Below are 23705 nucleotides of genomic sequence, written 5' to 3' on the forward strand. Positions count from 1 at the left end.
TCCAGAGAGTCAAGTGGACGGGAAGGAGGGGACTGACGAAAGGCCCCTTTCAACAGGCTGGGCGGGCGCCAGGTGAGATAATCGTGCACGCAAGCCAATGAGTACACGCGGGAGGCGGTTCTTGTCAAGATTGGCAGTCGATTTAACCCAATTCCTGACGAGTTCTGGGTGACGAGCTTAGGTTTGGACTGGATTGCTTTCCCCGTTAACCAGAATCCTTTTCTCGCCTTGATTTCTAAGCCAATGGCTGGGTGGCGGGGGCGGTGCAAGGTGACAGACACCGCTGCAGACAAATGGCAGTGAAGGCAGTAAAGGTGCCCAGTTTTGGTGGGAGCCAGTGGAAGCGCAGCTGCATTGGGGCGGAGCCGGCCACCCAGACGACGAGAGGCGATTGGCGGTAGCGGGAGTGAATGGCAGTCGACGTGGGCAGTGCCGACCGGCTGCGGGAATTCGGGCCTGACGTCTGAGTTAGCGCCCCTGGAGCCTGACTGGGTAGGCCGAACACATGGCCTGCTCGAGGTCTTGGAGATCGGTGCTTCCGGGGGTGGGGTGGCCCGAGAGTAGGAGGGAACCCAGGGATCCCCTGTATCCCTTCACTTCAACACCCAGGATTCTAGAGCCCCCACTTCTCTCCCAGGATTCAATGAAACCAGTTCCCCTCCAGAATGCAAGGGTCTAGAGCCGTTGGTTCTCTCCTAGGACCGTAATGCCACACCCCACACCCGCTTCACATACGGTCTGGGATCTGAGCTACAAGCTCCCGTCCTAGGTACTCAATTTCTCTCCTGAACCCAGGTATCAGGTAGCTTTACAATTCCTATTCAGGTGCAAGGGGTCCAAGATATCCAGCCCCCACTCCGGGCCCCCGGGATCCCAGGTACCTGGCTTCCACTTTTGGACCTAGATATCTGAAGCGACCAGCTCCCTCTTAGACCTAGGGTATTCCAGGTCCCCAACTCATCTCCTGGTACCAAGGATTCCTAGTCCCCTCCTAGACCCAGAGATTCCAGACACCCAGCTCCTCTCTTGGACCCAGGTATCCCAGACCCATCCAGCAGAAACCGTCTCTTTATTTCAGATAGTCTCCTTGTCCACCATGTCACCCTGAAGCCAGGACAAGCCATAACGGGCCAAATTGGAGTCCAGACTAGTCCCAGCCTGCACCCTGGGGAGGGGTCCCCAAGAATCTTCTGACCCAGGCCCCCAGACTGCTTCTCCTGACAAAAACTGCCCCACCCCCCTCGGGCCTCAGCCTGGAGGGCTCTTTGGGTCAGGGGACACTGGACCCTCCTGTCCATTTCTGCCCAGGGTGTGTCGACCAGACAGTGTCTATACGCCCAGGGTTTTCTTCATGGCCTCATACACCACATAGCTGATGCCACCTGCTGGCAACACCTTCAGTAAGGTGGGAGTCATGCCTCGGTACAGCCCAGGCCAACCCTGCTGGGCCAGGATCCGCCGGAAGATTCCACACATGGTGGGGTTTGATCCCTTCACGGTGTCTGTGGAAACAGGGGAAAGCTTAGAGTTGATCCAGTCTCCTGGGGGGCTAGAATGTTGCGGGGTGGGTGAAGCCAGGGGCAGAGGTGTGAGGGTCAGTTGGGAAGGAGTCTGGAAGGCTTTTAGAGGAAATTGGTCACTTTGGGGAGAGTGAGAAGATCAACTCAGGCAGTTTTAAGGATTTGTTTTTAGGAGCATCCTAAAAAACATTCAGGCTTATTTGGGAGGGAGCTTCTGAGATCTCCCAGAGACTTGGCAAGCGTGCTAAGGGGTAGTTTGGGGATATTTTTAAGATTAGGGTAGTGAACTGAGGACCTGTTTGGATGTTTGTGGATTGGTTCAGGGGCTGAGAGTCCATTTGGGGAAGCCACATTTGGGGAGTGTCCAGGTTAGTGGGGGCAGTGGTTATGACATCTTCCTATGGCATCGGGACATCTAAGAGTCAGATTTAGCAAATTTAGGAACTTCAGGAATTTTGACTTTTGGAGCCAATAAGAGCTGGGTCTGTTTTGAAGAAGTTGAGGGACATTTTGGGGGAAACTATGACTGGAGGCCATTATGGGGGCCTGGGTCATGTTTGGGGACATTTGTGGGGGTCAGTTGAACTAAGTGAACTAAAATGTTCGTTTTAGTGGTTTGTAGGTTAATTTCAGGGCTGGGATCAGATTTGGGGGTGAGTCTTGGTGGGTTCAGAGGTCAGCAAAGTTGGCCAGGATCAGATGTGGAGAGTTTAGGAGTCAGTTTCAGGGGATGAGAAAGTTCAGAGTCAAGGCCGAGGGGAGGGGCATGTCCAGTGGCTAGTGGCGCTAGTCTGACCTTGGGCCTGCATCCTGGTGCGCACCAGAGTCAGCGGGTAACTGGCCATCTGGCCACAGGTCGTGGACAGCGTCACAGATGACAGACTGACCAGGCCACTAGGATTCTCCATGTCCCTGCCCGACTTCAGCCAGAAACACCTGAGCGTCTGCGAAAGAAAGGAGTCAGGAGGACGTTCACGACGGGCCTGGGTTCATACCACTCCTGGCCCTCCCCGCCCCGGGGTGGGGGACCCGCACCTCGTAGACGGCCAGGTCGGTGCAGGCATAGGGGATGATCCCAAGCATGTTGGGCAGGTAGCCGCGGTATAGGGCACGGGTGCCCTCCCGCTCCAGGATCTGCCACGCACAGTCCAGCAGCCCCTTGTACTGGCCGGTCCGGCGCAGGGTCAGCCGCGTCTTCAGCACCTGGGGAGCGGGAGGAGGGAGGTGGCTTACCTGAATGTGCCCATTGACCCTCAGCAGCGGCTGTCATCTCCATCCTACAGCTGAAGAAGCTGAAGCTCAAAATGCACAGAGCTGAGTTTCAAAGCCAGAGCCGTCCGACCCCTTGGCCCGTGTGTGATCTCGAGCCAGGGTTCAGAAGCTCAAGTGCTGACGGAGGTCGGGAGGCTAACGGAAGCGATGTGGACCGAGTGGGGGCTGTGGCCGCTTACCCCTAGCGGCAGCCAGACATAATGCCATGGGAATGCAGAGCCCAGGTGGCCAGATTTGCCAGTTTTCCAAGAGGAGCCAGACATGGGGATTTGTATGAAATGCCCCGACATGGGGCGCCTGGGTGGCGCAGTCGGTTAAGCGTCCGACTTCAGCCAGGTCACGATCTCGCGGTCCGTGAGTTCGAGCCCCGCGTCAGGCTCTGGGCTGATGGCTGGGAGCCTGGAGCCTGTTTCCGATTCTGTGTCTCCCTCTCTCTCTGCCCCTCCCCCGTTCATGCTCTGTCTCTCTCTGTCCCAAAAATAAAAAAATAAATAAAAACGTTGAAAAAAAAAATGCCCCGACATCAAAATATTGGCCACTCCACAATTGCACACCAAGTGCAGTAGGCAGGATTCTAAGGTGGTCCGCAAGAGGTTCCCACCCCCTGATGTGTATGCCCCCCCGCCCTCCCCCCCCGACCTTGATAATGTGCTAGACTTGTAAATAGGATTGGGTATCACTCCCCTTGACAAGTTACATGACATGATGAATGAAAGTGAAGGGATTTTGCAGATGTAATGGAGGTCCTTAAGCAGTTGGCTTTAAGTGAAACGGCACAAATTGTGCTGGGTGGGCCTGACCAAATCAGGTGAGCCTTTTTATTTTATTTAAAAAAATTTTTTTTAATGTTTATTTATTTTTGAGACAGAGAGAGACAGAGCATGAACAGGGGAGGGGCAGAGAGAGAGGGAGACACAGAATCTGAAATGGGCTCCAGGCTCTGAGCTGTCAGCACAGAGCCCGACGCGGGGCTCGAACTTACAGACCGTGAGATCATGACCTGAGCCAAAGTCGGACGCTTAACTGACTGAGCCACCCAGGCGCCCCAGGTGAGCCTTTTAAAGGAGTCTGCTGCCAGAGACAGAAGAAATCAGAGAGATTTGGGAGCATTCCAGACACTCTTTAGTTCGTCTTAAACAAGCAGGCTGTTGTGGAGCGGACCACATGGCAGGGAACAGTGGGTGGCCTCTAGGAGCTGAGGACCTCAGTCCTACAACCATAAGAAACTGAATCCTGCCGGGGTGCTGGTACCTCAGTTGGTTAAGCTTCTAACTTTGGTTCAGTTTACAATCTCACAGTTCATGAGTTCGAGCCCCATGTCAGGCTCTGTGCTGAGAGCTCGGAGCCTGGAGCCTGCTTCAGATTCTAGGTCTCTCTCTCTCTCTCTCTCTCTGCCCCTCCCCCACTTGTGCACTTGTGAGCTCTCTCTCTAAAAAAAAAAAGAAGGAAAGAAAGAAAAGAAAAGGAAAGGAAAGGAAAGGAAAGAAAAAACAGTCCTGCCAATGACCAGGAATCTTGTCCGAAGACCCAGGCCTCTCATGGGTTCATTGTTGCCCAACCAGCACCTTGATTTCAGCCTGATGGGACCCTGAACAGAAAACCCGACTAGCTGGGCGCCTGGGCGGCTCTGTCTCTGCCCCTCCCCAACTTGTGCTGTGTGTGTCTCTCAAAAATAAAAATAAAAACATTAAAAAAAAAAAAAAAGAAGACCCGAATAGCCAGTGCCCAGGTATGACCCACAGAGAAACATAATAAATCTGTATCACTTGAGGCCACTGAGTCTGTGGCAGTTTGTTAGGTAGCAACAGCACACAAATATCCTGGAGGAAATTTAACTAGTCAAGGGCAAGAATTATATGGAAAAAAAATTTTTTTTTAAAGACCGTTAGAGCACATAAAAGGAGATGTGAACAAATGGAAATGTTTTCCATTGCTAAAAAATACCAATAGGTGACTTTGTTTTCTGAACTAGACAAGTTACTCCTAAAGTTTATATGGGAGACCCAACAGGAATGACCTGATAAAGAAGAGAAAGGATGGGGCGGTGGTGAGAAACCATAAGATCAAGCCTCAAAAATTAAAGACAGTAGGTAAAGCTACAGGGGTGCCTGGCTGGCTCAGTTGGGGGGAGCACGCAACTCTTGAGCTCAGGGTCGTGAGTTTAAGACCCACGTTGGGTGTAGAGATCACTTAAGATAAGTTAATAAAATAAAGAAATGGAGGCAAAACTATATCGACAGTAAAATGATTGGTGGTTTCCAGGGATTCAGGAGGGAAGCAGGAAGGGGTGAGTCAGTGGAACACAGAGGATCTTTCGGGCAGTGGAACGACTCTGTATGACCCTGTAGTGGCAGATACATGTCATTATACATTTGTACAAACTCATAGAACATACAACACAAGGAGCAAACCTAATGGCAACTACGGGCTTTAGTAATAATGTATCTATATATGGGGCGCCTGGGTGGCGCAGTCGGTTAAGCGTCTGACTTCAGCCAGGTCACGATCTCGCGGTCCGTGAGTTCGAGCCCTGCGTCAGGCTCTGGGCTGATGGCTCGGAGCCTGGAGCCTGTTTCCGATTCTGTGTCTCCCTCTCTCTCTGCCCCTCCCCCGTTCATGCTCTGTCTCTCTCTGTCCCAAAAATAAATAAACGTTAAAAAAAATTTTTTTTTTAAATAATGTATCTATATCAGCTCATGGATTGCAACAAATGTACCACCCCCGGCGCGATGTTAATAGCAGACACTTTGTACATGTGGAGAGAGGTGTAAGGGACCTCTGTACTTCCTGCTCCATTTTTCTGTAAATCTAAAACTGCTGTACAAAAATAAAATCTTAATTGTCACCCCGCACCCACCCACCCACCCACCCAAAGAAAGAAAAAAGACATGAGTGTGTGGACAGACCCTCCTGAGCAGGGAGACGAAAGCCAAAATTACACCCAAACACACACAGTTTAGTAAATGACACAGGTGGCATCTTGGGTCATTGAAGAGAAAAGGAGGGGACCCATCCAGTAGATAGACGTGGGGAGCATCTGGAATAAAGGTTTGACACACACCTCCTAGGAAGGAGAGGAGGAGGAGGAGGGGGGGAAGAGGGAGATAAGGAGGAGGAAAAGTAGTAGCCACTGGGAGCTGGTTTTCACCTTCTTTCTTCTTCCACGAGGTATGCTCTTACCTCCATGGGGTTGATGAGCGTCTGGGAGGTGGCCACAGCTAGGGAGCCGGCAAGGAGCCGTTCCTGAATGGGTGGGGACCCGTGCACGCCGCAGAAGTAATTCTTACACTGGGGGAGGAGAGAGGAGCAGGAGAGAACCGCTCACCAGCTTCCTAGCTGGAACCCACCCTGGGTCTGGGGCCAGAGGGTGCAGGTGTGTCTTGGGTAGGGATCTGGGCTCGTGAGGGGTGTCAGACAGGTGTGGGTCGAAGGGTGGGGCTGGAGAAAGCAGGCCGTCCCCGCCCACCTGTTCAAAGACCGAGAACTTGATGGCATACTCGGGGGCAATCTTGAGGACGTTGATGCCATTGCCCCGCCACAAGGAGCGGAAGCCCCCCTCCTGGACCATGCTTCGGAGCCCCCCCAGCAGGTTCATGAAGTTAGTCTTGGAGGAGTAGACCTGCGGGGAGGGAGGCCCCGGCCCTGTGAGGAGCACCCCCCCCCCCCGCCCTGATCTCCCCCTCCATCCCAGCTTGGAGCTCAACCCCATCCTGTCCCCACTCTGTCCCTGGCCAGCCCCACAGTTCTGTGACGCAGCACACACACCCGGAGGCCCATCTCCTCATCTTCCTCTCCTCGCCAGGCCCAGTTTGCCTTCAAGGCCATCCGAAGACCCTGCCCCCAATTCCCTTACCCCCAGTTCAACCTGCGCATGGCACTGCCCTCTCAGTTCCTCCAGCCCCAGTTCGTGCCGCCTCCACGTTGGCTCCCGTTCTACCCTCGCTCTTCTCTCCATTCAGCCTTCTCCTGACTCCCAACCCTCGTCCCGGCCCCACCCTCACCCCCAACCTGACCTCCATCATCTCTCTCCCTCTGGCTCTCTCCTCTCCACCTCCGTCCAACCCCACCCCGAGGGCTCCCGCGCCGCACTCTACGCGCACCTGCATATACACCTTGGCTCGGTCCAGAGGGGCCGTGCCGGTGCGGGATACCGCGCCTGCCATGGCTCCTGAGAGCAGAAACTTCCAGAGGGCCCCCTCGCTATCCACTTCGAGGACATCCACGGGGACCATCAGCTGCTCTCCTGTGTCCAGCACCTGTAGGGCAGACCCAGCTCCCACCCACACTATGAGCCAGGTTGGAGCTCTTTCCTCGAATCTCCAGAAAGCCCTCCAGGTGAGAGGCCCACCCCAGTCCCCACTGCTTCAAGTTGGGGCTGCAGGTCCGCTCGGAGGAGAGTGGGTCATGCAGAGGGGGCAGGCAGCATGGCCTTCTAGCCCAGCGGCCAGGCTGGGGGGGGGGGGGCGGGTGCTGGTAGACCTACAGTTCCCAAACTCACCTGCTGTGATGGGAGATGCTCCAGGTCATTTTCACGGACATGCCCAAACACATACCCATACACGTGTGTACAGCCCGGGTTCCGGGAGGGGGGCGGGGGTGGGCTTGGAGGTGGGGCTTTGGTGAATAAGGCCTTGACCCTCTTAAACAGGGTCTGGACCCTCAAGCAAGGCTTCTGAGCCCCCTCGGGTCGGGCTCCCATGCAGCTGGAGGGTTAGGACGCCCAGATTCAAAACCCAGCAACCATGTGGGAGAGCCACCTTGTCAATTTGGGTACCAGAGCATGATGAGGTCACAGAGGCCCTTGTGACCTCACTGGATATGGTGGGTAGAATAAGGGTGTCCCCCACAAAATGCCCACATCCAAATCCCTCTAAACCCACGAACTTGTCATGTTACACGGCAAAGGGGAAAGTAAATTTGCCGGAGGAATTAGGGTCGCTAACCCAACCAGCTGATGAGACGGAGAGATTATTCTGGATCGACTGCATGGGTCCAGTCTGACCTCCTGAGTCCTTAAACAGTGAAGAGGGAAGTACAGCATTCGGTGTTCGAAGGATTCAGTGTAAGAAGGACTCGACCGAGCTTTGCTGGCGTTGCAGGTGGGGGGAGGCATCCGCCAGCCCCCGAGTGCGGGCAGACCCTCCTCGAAGCTGGAAAAGGCCAGGAAGCAGATTCTCCCCTGGAGTCTCCAGAAGGAGCTTGACTTTGGCCCCGTGAGATTCATGTCAGACCTCTGACCTCTAGAACAATAGACTTGTGTTGCTTGAAGCCACCAAGTTTGTGGTCATTTGTTAGAGCAGCCGTAGGAAACTAACACACTGGGTTTTGTTGTCATGGCAATGGGAGACAGAAGTGAGGGAGAATGGGAGGGTTCTGGAGTTCTGGGAGGGAGAGACACAGTTGGTCCCCCAAATAAGGCAGGCCGTAGGGTTGGAGGCAGCCCGGGTTTGAATCCCATCTAGGACAACTCTTGCTGTGTGTGACCTTGGGATACTCGCTTTACTTCTCTGAGTTTCAGTTTCTGCATTTGTAAATCGGAAGTAATGCTAAGCCCTACCGCATGGAGTCAATGGGCTCTAAGGAGTCTTCAGGGGGAGAACACCCATCCTCCAAGTGGTTTGGTTCAAAAATCTTGATGTCATCCGTGATTCCTCCCTCTCTCTCATGCACACGCTGTCAGCAAATCCTGGCTTAACCTTTAACATACACCCAGAATCTGGATGCTTCTAACCACGTCTCGGGCCTCCACGCTGGTCCAGCCCCATGATGGGTCCCCCGGACAGGTGCCGTCATGGCCACTCTGATCCCTCCCACTCTCACCCCCCAGTCTGTCCTCCCCACAGTGGCCACCAGAGGACACCAGTGAGCACCTGAGTCCCGTCCTGCCCTCCTCTGCCCACAGCCCTCCAGGGCTCCCACCACCCCAGGTAGAAGCCTAAGTCCTCCCTGAGGCCCACCACACCCTGCACAACCTGTCCCGCCCCCTCTGCCCTCCCTCCCTCCCTCCCTCTTTCCCCCTTGCCCACTCTGCTTCAGCCCCACGGGCCTCCTTCCTCTTCCTCCAACACGCCAGGCATGATGCTGCCCCAGGGCCCTTGCACTGGCTCTCTTCTCTGCCTAGAATGCTGTTTTCCTAGACATCGCCATGCTGCCTCCCTCGCTGTCTTTAAATCCTTATGCAAACATCTCCTCCCTGATGCTGCCTCTGACCACCCTATTTAAAATTTAAACTCTGCCCTGTAGGATTTCATATCCCCCTTCCCTCCTTTGTTGGTATCTGTAGCATCTTTGTTTCCCACATGGCTACATATTCACTCACGTGTGTTATTATTGTTTCTCGCTCCCCACTGGAATGTGGGGTCTACGAGAGCAATGGTGGTTGTCTGTTTCACTCACTTCTGTGTCCCATGTCCAAAACCGGGTCTGGCACCAAGTAAGGGTCCGGCAAGTAGATGGTGAATAGGTGAAGAAGGTAACACATCCAAGAGCTTAGCACACTTGCTCAATAAATGTAAGTTCTTTTCCCTCTAAAGATGTTAGTTGAAGCACCTCTTATTTTGGGGAGACATAGAAAGAGAAAAAGCAGTCTTTCTGGTGTCACACTGCATATCCGCAGGGCCTCCTAAGTCCCAACCAGCATAATGGAATGCAAGAATGTGAACAAGAAAACAGACGTTAACGGACCCGATTCAATCCAATCAAAGTGGTAATACTCGATGCTGGTGTGACTGAAGTAAAACTAGTAATGCTCATTCCTTGTTGGTGGCTGTGTCTATCGCATACGAGTTTTCTGGTGGCATGATCCTGGAATAGTCCTAGCCTTTGGCCCAGCGATCCTGCTTCTGGGCATTGATCCTCAGGACATAATTTAAAGGAAGTAAAAGTACAACATAGCCAGGTTTCATTTCTTAGTTGAGTGTGTGGAAAATCATGTCTATGTATGTGTACGTGTATCGGTTAGCTACAGCTGCATGACAAAGTACCCCAACTGTAGCAGCTTAAAACACAGAGAAGATGGTTATCTGCAGTGCCTTTTATAATCTCTTCTTGGTAGTAACATACTATCACTGCTGTTGGATCCTCTTGGTCATACAGACTCTCCTTGGTTCAGTGAGAGAGGGGACTACCCAAGAATGAGTTCTAGGAGGAAGAGATCCTTGGGGAACATCTTGGTTTTTTTTGGTTTGCTTGTTTTTTGTTTTTCCTTTTTTTTTTTTTTTAACGTGTATTCATTTTTGAGAGACAAAGACAGAGCGTGAGCGGGGGAGGGGCAGAGAGAGAGGGAGACACAGAATCCGAAGCCCGGCTCCAGGCTCTGAGCTGTCAGCACAGAGCCCGACGTGGGGCTCGAACTCATGGACTGCGAGATCATGACCTGAGCTGAAGTTGGATGCTTAAATGACTGAGCCACCCAGGCACCCTGGGAACATCTTGGAGGGTGACTATCATGGTCCACATAGGAAAAAGGTTGGTAATTAAAAATTTTTTTAATGTTTATTTTTGAGAGACAGAGACAGAGTGCAAGTGGGGGAGGGCCAGAGAGAGAGGGAGACACAGAATCCCAGTCAGGCTCCAGGCCGTGAGCTGTCAGCACAGAGCCTGACGCGGGGCTCGAACTCACGATCCGAGCCGAAGTTGGACTCTTAACCGATTGAGCCACCCAGGGGCCCCATGTTTGGTCACTTAAAGACAGGCAGAAATTGGACTGAGTCTACAGGCTGAGGAACAGTGTCAGCGACTGCCAAAAGCTGGAAGAGGCAAGAAGGATCCTCCCCTAAAGTCTCTTCAGAGGGATCATGACCCTCTGATTTCAGACTTCTAGACTTCAGAACGGGGCAGACAATAAATTCCTGTTGTTTCTTATTCACGATATAGCCCAAAGTGGAAGCAACCCAGTGTCTCTCGTTGGATGAAGGGTAAACAGGATGTGGTCCATCCATACAACGAAATAACGTTCAGCCTTAAAAAGGAAAGACATCCTGGCACCTGTTACATCGCGGATGGACCCTGAGGACATTGTGCTCAGTGAGAAAAGCCAGTCACAAAAGGACTTCATGACCTCCCTCACAGGAGGTCCCTAGAGGAGCCCTGTCCACAGAAACAGAGAGGGGATGGTGGGAGCCAGGGGTGGGGAGTCAGTGCTTCATGGGGACGGGGTCTCAGTCTGGGGAGATGGAAAGTTCTGGAGATGGGTTGTGGGGGTGGCTGCACAACCATGTAATGTGCTTGACTGAGCTGTATACTTCAAACTGGTTAGGATGAGGGGCACCAACTCAGTTGAGCCTCTGACTCGATTTCGGCTCAGGTCATGATCTTGGGGTTTGTGAGTTTGAGCCGTGCGTCCAGTTCTCCACTGACAGCACTGAGCCAGCTTGGGATTCTCTCTCTCTCTCTCTCTCTCTCTCTCTCTCTCTCTCAGAACAAACACATATTTAAAAAAAATGGTTAAGATGGTAAATTTTACGTGTATTTTACCACAATAAAAAAATATTTCAATCTAAAGCATTTGCCATTTTAAGGCCCCAGTTGGTGGTAATTTACAGCCCTGGGCAAACAAATACCCTTGTGTAATTAGAGTACTGGAAAAATCCAAAGGGCTCATGAATGTGGATTTCTCACTGCCCCCACTTTACAGCTATGGAAATTGAGGCTTAAAGAGGGAGTCACTTCCTGGTCTCCCGGAACTGCGTGGTGCGACGGAGGACGGCCCATGTCCCTCCCCTGCTGGGTAGTTTGAGGCGGTCCCCCCCCACCCCTTTTCAGCAAAAACCACAACGAAAGAGCTTAGAAAGTGTATCCTTTTGCTCTTTCCTTGGAAATAACACACACAGGCGGGGAGGTGAGACACGGTGTAGGTGGGAAGGGGAGGTGGGGGGGGGTCCTCCAGCCCCCTGAAACAACACAGCTCCTCTTTTGCAGTCCTCTAATGGGGTTCCCCAAAGACTTGGGAGGAGTGAAGGGAGGGGGTCCCCAGTTATGCTAAGCTCAGAATCCAACTATAAAGTGCAGAATGTACAGGGTAGTGGGGGGTGCTGGGGGGGGGGCTTGGGTTATTTGAGGGGGAAGGAATGTCTGCTCCTCTCTGGTAGAAAAATAGACGTAGACTGAGTTTGGGGATTTGGCCTGTTTGTTTTGCAGAAGCAGATGCTGGGCTCCAGGGAAGGCTAGTCCGGGTAGACTTCCTCCTGGCTCCCAACCCTGAAGCCTGGGGAGAGGCTGGCAGTGCTAGGGTGGGTTTGGGGGGGGGTCCCCTTAATGCGTCCCCAGCCTCAGACTGCCCCCTTGCCAGCCCCCAAGAAAGAGTGACTGGGGGTTATCGTTAGCCTAAAGGTGGGAAGGGGACGGAGGACATTGCAGAGCATTTCGGGGGAGCAGTTTCCCCAGGGGCCAGAGGCGTAGCCATGCTGGGTAGGTGGTGGGGGTGTCCAGCCTCTGTCTAGGGTGTGGGAGGGACCTCTCCTTCCTGTGCTGCCAGCTTTTAGATGGGTCAGGACTTTGGACAAGTCCCAAGAAGGAGGTCAGGACCTGGGCTTCCCGCAGGCTCCTTAGACCATGGGCTTTGTGTCACGGGGAGTGGGGAGGGCCCTGGGCTCTGGGGTGTGTCTGGGACGGGGGCGTGTGGGGTCCAGGATGTTGTGATTGGCCTATTGGGATCTATCTAGGCTTAGAGTCTGAGCGCTCAGGATCCAGTGCCTTGGGAGGATTCCGGTCAGAATCCAGGGGTTAAGGGGCTGGGATCCAGTGCTTGGAAGGGTCGGGGTCTCCTTCCTATGGGTGAGGTTTCAGCATCCAGTGCCTGTGGTGAAGGGGTTGGGGCCCAACAGCTGCAGTCGCCGGGACCCACGCGCTCTGCCGCTGGGCTCTCACATTGTGGATTTAGAAGCCAGGATCCAGCCGGTCAGGGCTTGGGAATCCGAGATCCGGTGGTTGGGGGTTGAGGGCGTAGTGGTTGAAATGTATGGAATCCAGTAGTCAAAGCGGAGGGATCCGGGACTCGGTGTCAAGGCAAAGGAATTCGGGAATCCAGTAGCTGGGGTGAGGGGATCTGGGATCCAGTGGCTGGGGCCCCGGGATCTAGGCATTGCATTGTCAGGATCCGGTGGCTGAGGCTTCTTGATATCCAGAATCCAGTGGCCGAGCTTGGAGATCCAGGGCTGGAAGCATGGGGATCTGGGATCCGCCAGCGGGTTTGGGGATCTAGGACCCGGTGCTGGATCTGGGGCCTGAGGGAGCTGGGGTCTGGGTGTTTAGATATGGTGGGATGTGGTCCTGTGGTTGGGTCACCAGGATCCATTAGTTGGGTTGTAGGGGATCCCCTGGTTAAGACATGGAGGCCCAGGACCCAGCGTGTGTGCGGGGGTGGGGAGGGGGCGGAAGCTGAGACGTGGGGAGCAGGACCCAGTGGATTAGGTGTAGGGATCCTGTGATATGGTGCGGGGGCCCTGGGGTCCATTGGCTGGGCCACCAGTCTCCAGTGGCTGAGGTGTGGGGGGGGTTTCATGATTGGGGTGGGGCAGGCTCTGGATCCCTCACCTGGACGTGACCCCCAGCGCCTGCTTCATGTTCTCGTAGACCACATAGGAGATGCTCACAGCCGGGATAACCTTCATGAAGTTGGGGGCAATGCCCCGGTAGAGGCCCCACACGCCATCTTGGGACAGGATGTGACGGAACAGACCCAGCATGGAGAGCTGGGGGGCGCCCTCGATGGAGGCTGGGAGGGGTGGGGAGGCCAGGTAAGGCCAAAGGGCCCCTCTCACTGCCCCCTCCTACTCCCAGGACTGGGCTTTTGGCCGCTGCAGCAGGAGGGAGGGGGTTAGATTAGCAGTGGGACCCACCACTCTAGAGATGGCTGTTCACCTTTCCACCCGGATCTCGAGGGCCCAAGTTGGGGGATGATTAGAAACAGAGAAGGGGTATGTGTGTGTGTGGTGGGAGAGGGCACAGGCGTTTTCCCCTCCCTGGAACTCATCTCCCTGCCTCTTCTCCCAGCTGACTCTCACTCTGCCTTCCAGCCTCCATTCCAAAGCAGGCTCTTTAGGGGAGCCCTCCTGGGTACCCCAGTCTAAGTGTGGCCCTTTCCCTTCTCCTTTGCTCAACCCTAAGTCCATACTGAAGTGTGAAACGATTTATTCAGCCTCTTGCTTCCCTTCCAGCCTGGGAGCTCTCAGAGGGTGAGAACCCAGGCTTATGCACTGATACACCCCCAGAGAAAAATCACAAAATACAAAAGCTAAAATTCCCAAGGAAACTCCCCAAACAGATCCAGGAGTGTGTGTGTGTGTGTGTGTGTGTGTGTGTGTGTGTGTATTGGGGGGAGAAACTCCTAAAAGAAAACTACAGAGGAAAACAAAACACCCATAGCCAGCCTGGCCCCACCCCTCCTTGACCTGAGCTTCCCCTCTGCCCGTAATCCAGCCTTGCAAATCGGAGCTCAAACGAGCAGCCCTCCCCGCTAAGATTGCTAGGGCACTCTTTCGGGAACCGCTGCACCTGCTCGCCTCCTTTGGCTAAAGGGCCCCTGTTTCAGTGTCACAAATGGGTACACTGAGGCCCAGAGAAAGGTAGGGACTTTAGTGAAGGCCATCCAAGTCCAGGAAGATCCCTCCGCCTACCCGGGACCGCAGGAGCTGGGGATGAGGGGGAGGGGCCCAAGTTGTGAGGCTCTCCCCGCCTTATCCTCCCACCCAGGCCTCACCTTGGGCCTGCATGCGGGTCCGGACCAGGGCCAGGGGGTAACTGGCTATCTGGCCACAGGTGCTGGAGACGGTGCCACAGGCCAGGAGCACGAGGATGCCTGGGTCGGCCGAGTCGTGGCTGTACTGCTGGAGCCATCGGTTCTTCAGCGTCTGGCAGGGGCAGAGAAGGGCGCGGGATTGGATTGGAACTGGTAACACCGCAGACCCCCTGCTGGCTGGCTTCCGCAGCCCCCCCCCCCCCCATGGCAGCGGGTACTAGCCTAGCGGTGGTCCTAGGTGCCCCACAGCACTGTACCTGCACCCTGCCACTCAGTCCTCAGCTTCTATGGTATGTGGAAGGATGGCCCCTGCCCCTACTGTCCCTGCCCTTGTCCCTGGAACCTGGGAATATGGTACCTCCTGTGGAAGGAGGGACTTTGCAGATGTGATTAAGTTAAGGGGGCACGATGCTAGAATATCCAGGTAGGTCCAGTATCATCATGAGGCTCCTTATAAGAGAGCAGGGGCACCTGGGTGGCTCAGCCGGTGGAGCGTCTGACTTCGGCTTAGGTCATGATCTCACGGTTTGTGAGTTCGAGCCCCGCGTCGGGCTCTGTGCTGACAACTCATAGCCTGCTTTGGATCCTCTGTCCCTCTCCCCTGCTTGTGTTCTCTCTCTGTCTCTCTCAAAATAAATAAGTAAACTTAAAACATGTTTTTTAATTAAAAAAAAAAGCACGGTCATAAATGTGCACTGTTTTAAACCACTAAGTCTGTGGTCATTTGATTCAGCAGCCATAGAAAACTAACACCCTCGCCAAGGTGGACACCCCGTTCTTATCCCTTACCATTTCGACCCAAATCTGTTGACTCCCAGCTGCCAGTATCCATGGTTCTGCCCGAGGACTCTCACCGGACCTGGGCAAGGCTGTGCTGAGCACCCAGGAATAGGCGGGAAGTGCTGGGGAACCAGCACCCCCAGAAGCGAGCTTCAGACAACTGACTGGGTGTATCAATACCCCAACTCCCTTGCATCTCTGCTGGGGCGTGTTCTATGCAGGTGCCTGCAGAGCCCCCCCGCCAGGATTGAGCTCCACCTGCCCCCCACGATAGCTTGCTTGCTAACAGGCTCAATTATGTCCTCCCAAAAGATATGTTGGCGTCCTAACCCCCAGGATCTCAGATTGTGACCTTGTTTGCAAAGAGAGTCTTTGCAGGTGTGATGGGTTGGGGTGAGGCCATCCTGGAGTAGGGTGGCCCCATAGTCAAAATGACTGATGGCCGTATAAGAAGAGGAGACACAGAGATGGAGATGCGTAGCAGGGGGAAGACAGCCACACGGTGACAGAGGCCGAGATCGGATGGATGGGTCTACAAGCAGAGAAGCGGCAAGGATTGCCGGCCACCACCGGAAGCTAGAAGAAGCAAGGAAGGATTTCCCTCTAAGCTTTCAGAGGGAGCATGGCCCTGCTGAGTCGAGGTTAGACTCCGACCTCCAGAGCTGTGACGATAAATGTCTGTTGCCTCCCAGTTTGAGGTTAGGCAGCCCTAGGGAGCTAATGCTCCCTGTTTTGGTCGCCTTACCTTCCCGCCAAACTACTTGCTCTCACATCCCTGCTTCTGGAAGACCTCAAACTAAGACAAATACCACTGTCGTCTCCATTTAATCGATGCAAAACTGAGGATCCAGGGAAGCTACTTACCCAGAGCCACAAGAGACAGGTGGGAATCAACATTCAGAGGCACACCTGAGTCCAGAGTGGGGCGCTCTGTCTTTAGGGGCAGCCAATCCCTTATTGGAGCCTCTGCGAGAACCTTCTTTCATACTCTGGGACTGGGATGGCTCCTCAGTTTCATTTCCTATGTCAATTCTAACCCCTTGGGAATGGCTGCCCGGAAGTGTGTTGAGAGGGCCTGGGGCTGTGATAGATAGATTCGTGATGTCTGGCCTCGGGGCTGTGATTGATTCGTGATGTCTGGCCGCGGGGCTGTGATAGATAGATTAGTGATGTCTGGCCGGAGCATGGCGTGAGCACATTGGAAGCAACTGTTCACCATTATTGCCTTTGCAATTCTGGAGCAGCATTTGCCAAATTGGTGTTTAATGAGTGTTTTAAGAGCTGTTCTGTTGAAAAGAAGTTCTGATGACTGCATAGGCATGGCCCGCACTGGGCTAAAAAACAAAACAAAACAAACAAAAAAACCCCAAACAGTGAAATCACTGCTCTGTAGACTTGTCAGAGCCTTTAAAGGACTAATAAAGAGTTTGAAACTCCAAGAGGGCACAACGCTTCTCAAACTCCTTAGACCTCCCAGCTCCCTTTTTCTGGTGAAGAATGGATCAAATAAAGTTAGGTCTCATTTCTGCACACAGCCCTCAATGGTTTTGTCTTGTACTTAGGAAAAACCAGCCATGTCATTGAGCTCTTGCTGAATCTCTGGTTCCTTCAAGCCACTCAAGACTTCCATTCCTCCCACACGCCTGCCTCTGGACCTACACTCTCTGCCTTGTTCACACTCCCTCCCACATCACCTCTCAGAGGCGAGCCTAGACCCCTCCACCCCCTGCCCACTGTTACTTTCAATTACACATCCTGTTTTATCATCTTCTGAGAACTTAGCGGGATCTGAAACTACTTGTTCGCTGGTTGGCTGACTTCCTTGTTCGCTGGAGTGGGTGCCCCAGGAAGGCAAAGATGGTGTTATTTAATGCTGTATCTGCATCAATCAGCACAATGCCCAGTGCTTTTGGATGTTTAGTAAGTAGTTGCTGAGTGAACCAGTGAATAAATGAATGGATGAATGAATCAACAAACAGGTGAGTGAATGGGTGATGGCCTTGTCTCATTTGGCTGCATAGATGCTGGGTGCTGGGGACATCGGGTATGGATGGCAGGTGTGGAGTGTTGTAGGTCAGGACCAACCACATAATTCGCAAGGTCCAAAGCGTATTAAAAATATGTGAGGTCCCTTGTCCAAAGCTGATTAGGAATTTCAAGACAGCAACAGCAGAGCATTAAACCAAGGGGAGGGCCCTCTGAACATGGGGCCCTTGGCAACCGCCCTGGTCACCTGCCTGTGAGGCTGGCCTTGTCCCGAATACAAAGACTTTGGGGGATGCCTGGGGACAACTGGGGCTGTGCTAGCTACCGAGGAACCTGGTGATCCCACCAGAAGAAGGTAAAAAGCAATGAACAAGGTCTCTGGAAGAGAAAAAGCAAAAACCAAAAACTCCCTGTTCCTGCCTCTCTTGAAAAAGGTGCTGAGATGTGTAGTTTTTACGATGACAGCTGATGCCGAAACGGGCAGGCCCTGAAGAAGGCATTGGCGGGGGCCGATACGTGCTTTGGGGAGGTGGGCATCTTTCAAGCCCATCTTCACCTGCTCCCGTGAGTCTGTGAGCTACCGTGGTCCCTGAACTTCCCATGTCCCGAGACCCAGGAAGGCTGAACTGCAAAGGGAAGTGGTGAGAATTCTCACAGTGGTAAATGCGAGAGTCGGGAGTCCGCTGGCTGAAGGGGTTCCCCAGGGCCCATGGCGCTTCTCCCTAGTTTTGGAGGTCGACTGAGTCGGCCCATGGGAAGACGGTGTCCCATGGGCAAATCTCAGAGGGGAGAAAAAAGGAGGGAGGGGCGGGCTACCCACAGACCTCATAGACGGCCAGGTCGATGCCTGCGTAGGGGATGATGCCCAGCACGTTGGGCAGGTAGCCTCGGTAGAAGGCTCGGGGCCCCTCCCGCTCCAGGATCTGCCACGCACAGTCCAGCAGCCCCTTGTACTGGCCCGTCCGGCGCAGGGTCAGCCGCGTCTTCAGCACCTGGAGAGAACCCGGTTATCCCTGGAAAAACTGCCTCCAGACACACCACATCCAGGAACGAAGACACGTGGAAATAGCTACTTCTGGAAGGATGCACCCTGGCAATACTGGAATTTAACAAACCACTTACTCTAGAATCTTCCGTCATCCCCAAATCCCTATACCTAAAAATGTTGACACCTCTCAGAGTTACATATGATGGCCACTTCTGTCTCCCAATATCTTGTTCCCTTTTCCTCTTAATAATAGAAGCTATAATTTTCAGCAAGCACAGAGCCACTAGAAATACAGACTACATTCCTCATCTTCCCTAGATGTATGGCCATGTGACTAAGTCCTAGCTAACGAAACAGCAGGAAAACAGGTATGTGTGACTCTCAGAAAGTATCCTTAAAGGCAGGGAGGTGTTCTTTCCTTTGTCTATTCTTCCTTCGTGACTGCAATATGGATGTGATGACTGGAGCACAAGCAGCCACTGTGGTCCATGAGGTGGGTGCTACATTCTGAAGTGCTGGAAGAAGATAGAGGGAAGGAACTTGGGTCTCTAACACTTTGAACTCACCATACCTGCCCTGAACTGCTTACCTCAGACTTCATTTATGTGATTTGAGTTTTCCATGATACACTGCAATCCTGATACACTGCACAACCTGAAACCTGAAACGATTTCTCTGAAAGCAGTTTCATCTAGAAATGATTCCCCTGGGAACAAACATCCTGGAAATCAGTATCCTTAGAAGAGGCGTGACTGTGAGCGGCTGGAACCCACGGCTGCTGCCTAAACAGTTATGACCAACGCCACCATCCCCAGGAGACACCTCTCAGTTGCCGATGCCCACACAGACTACCCATGAAACAGCATTGCTCTAATGAGCTACAGTCCGAATCCGGGAGAGGCAAAGCTATACTTCCAACGTCTACCACACCGCAGAGTGACATGGTTATTGCGAGCCTCCCACCCTGCCACGGGGCCTCTCCCAGGGTCCCTCCTTCTCACCTCCATGGGGTAAATGATGGTTTGGGCTGTGGCACCAGCGAGGGAGCCGGCCACAAAGCGCTCTTGCACGTGCAGGGACTCCTGCTGCCCTCGAATGGCCCGCTTGATCTGGAGGTGGGAGAGGTGGGCAGGATCTCAGGTCCTCCTGCTGTGGGCACCACACAGGGGAGCCGATGCCCACTCCCGGGGTCCTGCGGACACCCCTCCCCACCCCCACCCCCAGGCCAATCCCACTAGCCCTTGCGTCTGGCTGACGTCTCTCACGCCTGCCCCCACCTGCTCATAGGCCATGAACTTGATAGCCGACTCTGGCGCGATCTTAAGCACGTTAATCCCATTCCCGCGCCACAGGGAGCGCATGCCCCCCTCTCGGATCATGTTCTTTAGGCCCCCCAGGATGTTCAGCTTGTTGGTCTTGGAGGCGTGGACCTACGTGGGGAGACAAGGTGGCTTTGCGGTCCCCTTCTGGGGGCCCCAGGCCTGGGACGGGGGAGGGGGGCTCTTTCCAGGGCCCCTCACCTGCATGAAGACCTTGAGGCGGTCCAGAGGGGCTGTGCCCGTCCGCGACACAGCGCCTGCCACCGCACCCGCCACCAGCTGCTTCCACCACATGCCGCTCAGTTTCTCCTGCTCTGAAAACTCATCGGGAACAGTCAGGCACTCGCCGATGTCCAAGACCTAAGGACGCAGGGACTGGGCCGTCACGCCAGGGGGCGGGGAGATGCGACTCAGCCCTAAACAGTAACTCCCTCACGAATCCCAGGACACCCAGAGAGTCTGCCAGTGCACCGCACTTGGAGAGCCCAGGCGATCCCTCTTGGACCCCTACCAGATCCTACCAAAACATCCAGCCTGATCCCACACAGGATCCTAACACCCCTCCTGGGCACCTCCACCAGATCCCAGCAAAGGAATCTACTCAAGCATCTACACATAAAGATTCCTCCCAGAGCCAATCAGACCCCTTTGAGGGATCCCACCCAAGGATCTCCCACACAAGGATTCCACAAGATCCCTCCAGGGCCACATGAGATCCCATCAGGGACCTGCCACATAAGGAGACTAGTGGATCCCTCCCAGGGCCTCAAGAGATCCCACAGAGAATCTGTCCCCCAGGGATCACCCCTCCCCTAGAATCCACTTATAGACATCCCAACCAAGCCCCCTCATGGATCCCCAGGGTGGGAATCTCTGGATCTCCCAAGAGGATCTCCCCGGATCTCACGTGTGGATTCCCCTCCAGATGCCATCAGATCCTACTGGAAGCATCACTCAGAGATCCCCAACTAGAAGCTGGCAATCTAGAGCACTTCCTCTCCCACCTTCCAGTGGATCTCAGTGAACCCTCCAAAGAAGGTGGCTTTCTTGGGAGTCCCTTCGGCAATAGAACCATTTACTGAGGCAAACAGAAACCAGTAGAGGGAGAGCTGTGGGTGGAAGCTGGGGGTGGGTGACCCACCTGGTGAGCTCTTCCTTCCCTGTGCTCCCACCTCCCACAGTCTGCCCCCATTGCCCCAAAGTCAGGTCTGAAGGGCTCCAGACCTCCCCGCAGTGGGTCCCTAGTCCCCTGAGCACTGATTGGAGGAAGAGAGGACTGGAGTTTCTCATCCCTTGACCGTTCCCAGCAGCTCCTCCTTCTCAGGGCTCCTGACCCAGCCCCTCCATGCCCTGGGGAAACCAGAGTAAGGCCCGGCCACCAAGCTGGGAAAGCTGCCCCCACCTCACCGTCGAGTGTTTCCAGAAATAGACCACATCCTCCACATTCTCCAGCGAATGCAACAGGAAGTGGTCGCGCCACTCCTGCCAGTCGATGGTCATTGTGCCGTCACGGTCCATGCTGAGGATGTGGGGCAAGGTGGGACAGAATCAATGCTGGGGCTGGAGGGGGTCGGATGGGGTTCGGTTGGTTTGGGGGTAGACTGACTCCCTGTGCACCGAGAGCTGGCCATTTTGCAAAGGGGAAAACTGAGGCTCAGAGAAGTGAAGAGGATGGCCCAGGATTTGCCTGACTCCCAAGCCCGCCTCTCAGCTCCACCTGCCCTGGGATTGGGCCTGGGGCCTAGAGGTTCAAGGTGGCCGAGGGGTCCCGGGGACCTGAGTTACCTGTGATTCTGGAACCCCAGCTACTCACCTGTGCAGAATTTTCTCTGCTTGCTCCAGAGAGATGGAAATACCCAGAGCTCGGAAACTTTGCTGGATCTCAGACACATCAATATGACCTGGGAGGGGGCCAGAGGTAGAAAAGGGTGTGGGGGGGGCGGGGGGGGGGGAACCCTGGATCCCAGGTGCAGTACAGCTCAGAATGGGATGGTCTAGCAAGACCGGAGGACCCAGGAACCCAGGGTGAGATTTGCAGCAGGGTGGGGTGGGGTGTCACTGGCCCATTGGGATCAGAGAGGTAGAACTGAGAAATGTTGGGGGGCGGGTTCCTCTGTTCCATGAATGAATGAAAGAATGAATCCAGGATAACTATGGGGGTCCTTATGCCATAGGAGATTGAGAGGCAATATTAGGGATCCAGAAGGATGGGGGGTGCCTACGCCTCCTAGGGAATCCAGAAGCAATATGGGGCATCTTTGTCCCTTAGAAACATAAGGGTAATAACAGGGGTCGCATCCCAGAAGGGAAAGGAGGTAGGATGGGCCCATGGGCCCAACCACCTAGCTGGGGGGTGAGGAGAGCTCCCAAAATAGCCCGTGAGTCATCAGGGAGAAGTGGCCCTCCCCCCTCCTCCTAGCACTGCCAGTTCTAACCCCGTTGGTGTCTCCAGGGCCCCTGCAGCCCATCCCTGGGCCTTACCATCCTGATTCCGGTCCAGGCTGTGGAACAGAAGCAGCAGGCGCCGTTCTCGCTCCTGCAGGTAGCGGCTAAACTCCTCCAGGTCCAGCCCACCGTGTGGGTCAGTGTCACCCTCAGGGGAACTGCCCTGGCAGGGGGGAGGGATGAGGGAGCTCCAGATGGCCGCTCCCCATCTGCAGGGGGCACGGCAAGCTCATGGCCAGGGAACTCAGAGGCCCCCGCCGCCCCCCCCCCCCCGAACCTAAAGCAGGGGAAGGCGCCGGCTCACTTCTCAGCAACATGCCCGAGCCACGGTTGAGCGGTGGGGTGGAAAGCAGTTGTCCAGTTTTCCTGGCTAACAAACTGAGGCTCTCCAAGGTCAAGTAACTTTTTCAAGGTTACAGAGCTGGGAAGTGGTAGGTAGCCTTGGGCTCTTGTCTCTGAAAGCCTGTCCTCCCAGCTGTCTCTTAAAACAACCAACAACAACCCAAAAACCTGTCCATATGGCTGTTCCGGGAGCTCCCGTTAGAGACAGCTCTGGGCAACGTGGGGTAGATCCAAGCTGAGAGCCCACCGGGCCTCTGTCCGCCCACCTGGGAAGCGGAGGCTTGTACTGGAGGCCTCAAGATGCTGTGGACACACTCCAGTGGCAGCTGGGGCTACAGGTGTCAGGGACACCTGCATAGGTCTGGGGGCAGGTTCCTGCTTTCCTATACCCCAGCTAAGGGTGTTGGCGGGCAGGATCCCCGGCTGGGATAGCCTGGGGCATTAAGCCAGGCTTATTGGAATGGGCAGGTCGGGAAATGTAAACATTGAGAGGCTGGGCGGCTTGCTGGGGGTGGGGTGGGGGGCAGTGGGTGCCCAGAGGAGGGGAGGGCGGTCGGGAAGGGTGTGTCTCCTGAGGCGGGAGCAGGGTAGGTCTTGGGACGGGTGGAGAGTTCAGAGGAGGGTGTGTCCAAGGCAGTGGGCAGGAAAGCGGACGGGCTCCATTCGCTGGCAGCCATCCCCCACCCGCGAAGCACCGGCGACGGGGGTGGGGACCGGGTGCTGGCAGCCGAACTGCAGGCCTGGGGCCTCCTTGGCTCGGTCTGGGGCGAACCCGTTAGGCCCAGACACGGTGGGCAGGGGTAGGGGGGCAGAGACGCTCAGGCTGGGCACCGGCCCTGGAGTGCAGCCACAGGCACTCCCAGGCAGCGGCGGCGCTCCATTCAGGGGCTCGGGTTACCGGGCGCCGGCCGGGCCCGAGCGCCGCGCGCCAGGCTGGGGTCCCGCGGGGGTACCTGTTGGGTGTCGCGGTTCGGGTCGCCCCCGCCCAGCCGAGCCAGTCCCTGGCGCAACTCGTGCACGTCCACGCGGCCGTCCTTGTTACTATCCAGCTCCTCGAAGAGGCGACCCCAGCGCTGTCGCCGCTCCGCATCGCCCGGGCCCCCCCGCATGGCGCCCGGGGGGGAGGGGAGGCCCGGCAGCGGCGGCCTCAGCGGGGGCTTCGCGGCTCCCCCTCCCCCCCGGGGCCCCGCAGGGCCAGCTCCGCGGCCACGGCCACCGCAGCCTCCGCGCTGCCCGTCTGGCTCTGGCACTTGCAGGAGCCGGTGACTGCTAACCGTCGCCGCCCGCGCCGGAATTGGCGTCTCCTCCCCCGACCC

At 55.1% G+C, this 23705-nt stretch overlaps 2 protein-coding genes and 1 long non-coding RNA gene across 5 annotated transcripts; 1 reads left to right on the forward strand and 2 right to left on the reverse strand.

The window, feature by feature from the left end:
• Positions 1 to 1052: 1052 nt before the first annotated feature.
• Positions 1053 to 8655, reverse strand: SLC25A41 (solute carrier family 25 member 41). The gene is made up of 7 exons (XM_003981723.5): positions 7291 to 8655; positions 6893 to 7048; positions 6259 to 6411; positions 5973 to 6080; positions 2556 to 2723; positions 2317 to 2464; positions 1053 to 1502 (listed from the first exon to the last, which is right to left on the reverse strand). Exons 1-7 carry the CDS (start codon positions 7489 to 7491, stop codon positions 1330 to 1332), a joined length of 1107 nt encoding a protein of 368 aa, XP_003981772.1. The 5' UTR covers positions 7492 to 8655; the 3' UTR covers positions 1053 to 1329.
• LOC123381945 lies at positions 7722 to 9544 on the forward strand. Its single transcript, XR_006589567.1, has 2 exons — positions 7722 to 7854; positions 9409 to 9544. It is a non-coding gene; the product is annotated as an uncharacterized LOC123381945 (long non-coding RNA).
• A 2028-nt stretch (positions 9545 to 11572) lies between these two features.
• On the reverse strand, positions 11573 to 23639 carry SLC25A23 (solute carrier family 25 member 23). 3 transcript variants are annotated; one of them, XM_023244223.2, is made up of 11 exons: positions 23343 to 23639; positions 22084 to 22210; positions 21416 to 21503; positions 21010 to 21121; positions 19804 to 19962; positions 19561 to 19713; positions 19285 to 19392; positions 18120 to 18287; positions 14491 to 14641; positions 13326 to 13506; positions 11573 to 12962 (listed from the first exon to the last, which is right to left on the reverse strand). In XM_023244223.2, exons 1-11 carry the CDS (start codon positions 23496 to 23498, stop codon positions 12656 to 12658), a joined length of 1710 nt encoding a protein of 569 aa, XP_023099991.2. In that variant the 5' UTR covers positions 23499 to 23639; the 3' UTR covers positions 11573 to 12655. The 3 variants fall into 3 exon arrangements, with proteins under 3 accessions (XP_023099991.2, XP_023099985.2, XP_023099993.1); XM_023244217.2 differs by having other exon boundaries at positions 11573 to 13031; XM_023244225.2 differs by having other exon boundaries at positions 12888 to 13061.
• Between the last annotated feature and the right edge of the window lie 66 nt (positions 23640 to 23705).

This window comes from Felis catus, chromosome A2 (genome assembly GCF_018350175.1).
Source record: "Felis catus isolate Fca126 chromosome A2, F.catus_Fca126_mat1.0, whole genome shotgun sequence".
In the NCBI taxonomy this organism is placed as follows: Eukaryota; Metazoa; Chordata; class Mammalia; order Carnivora; family Felidae; genus Felis; species Felis catus.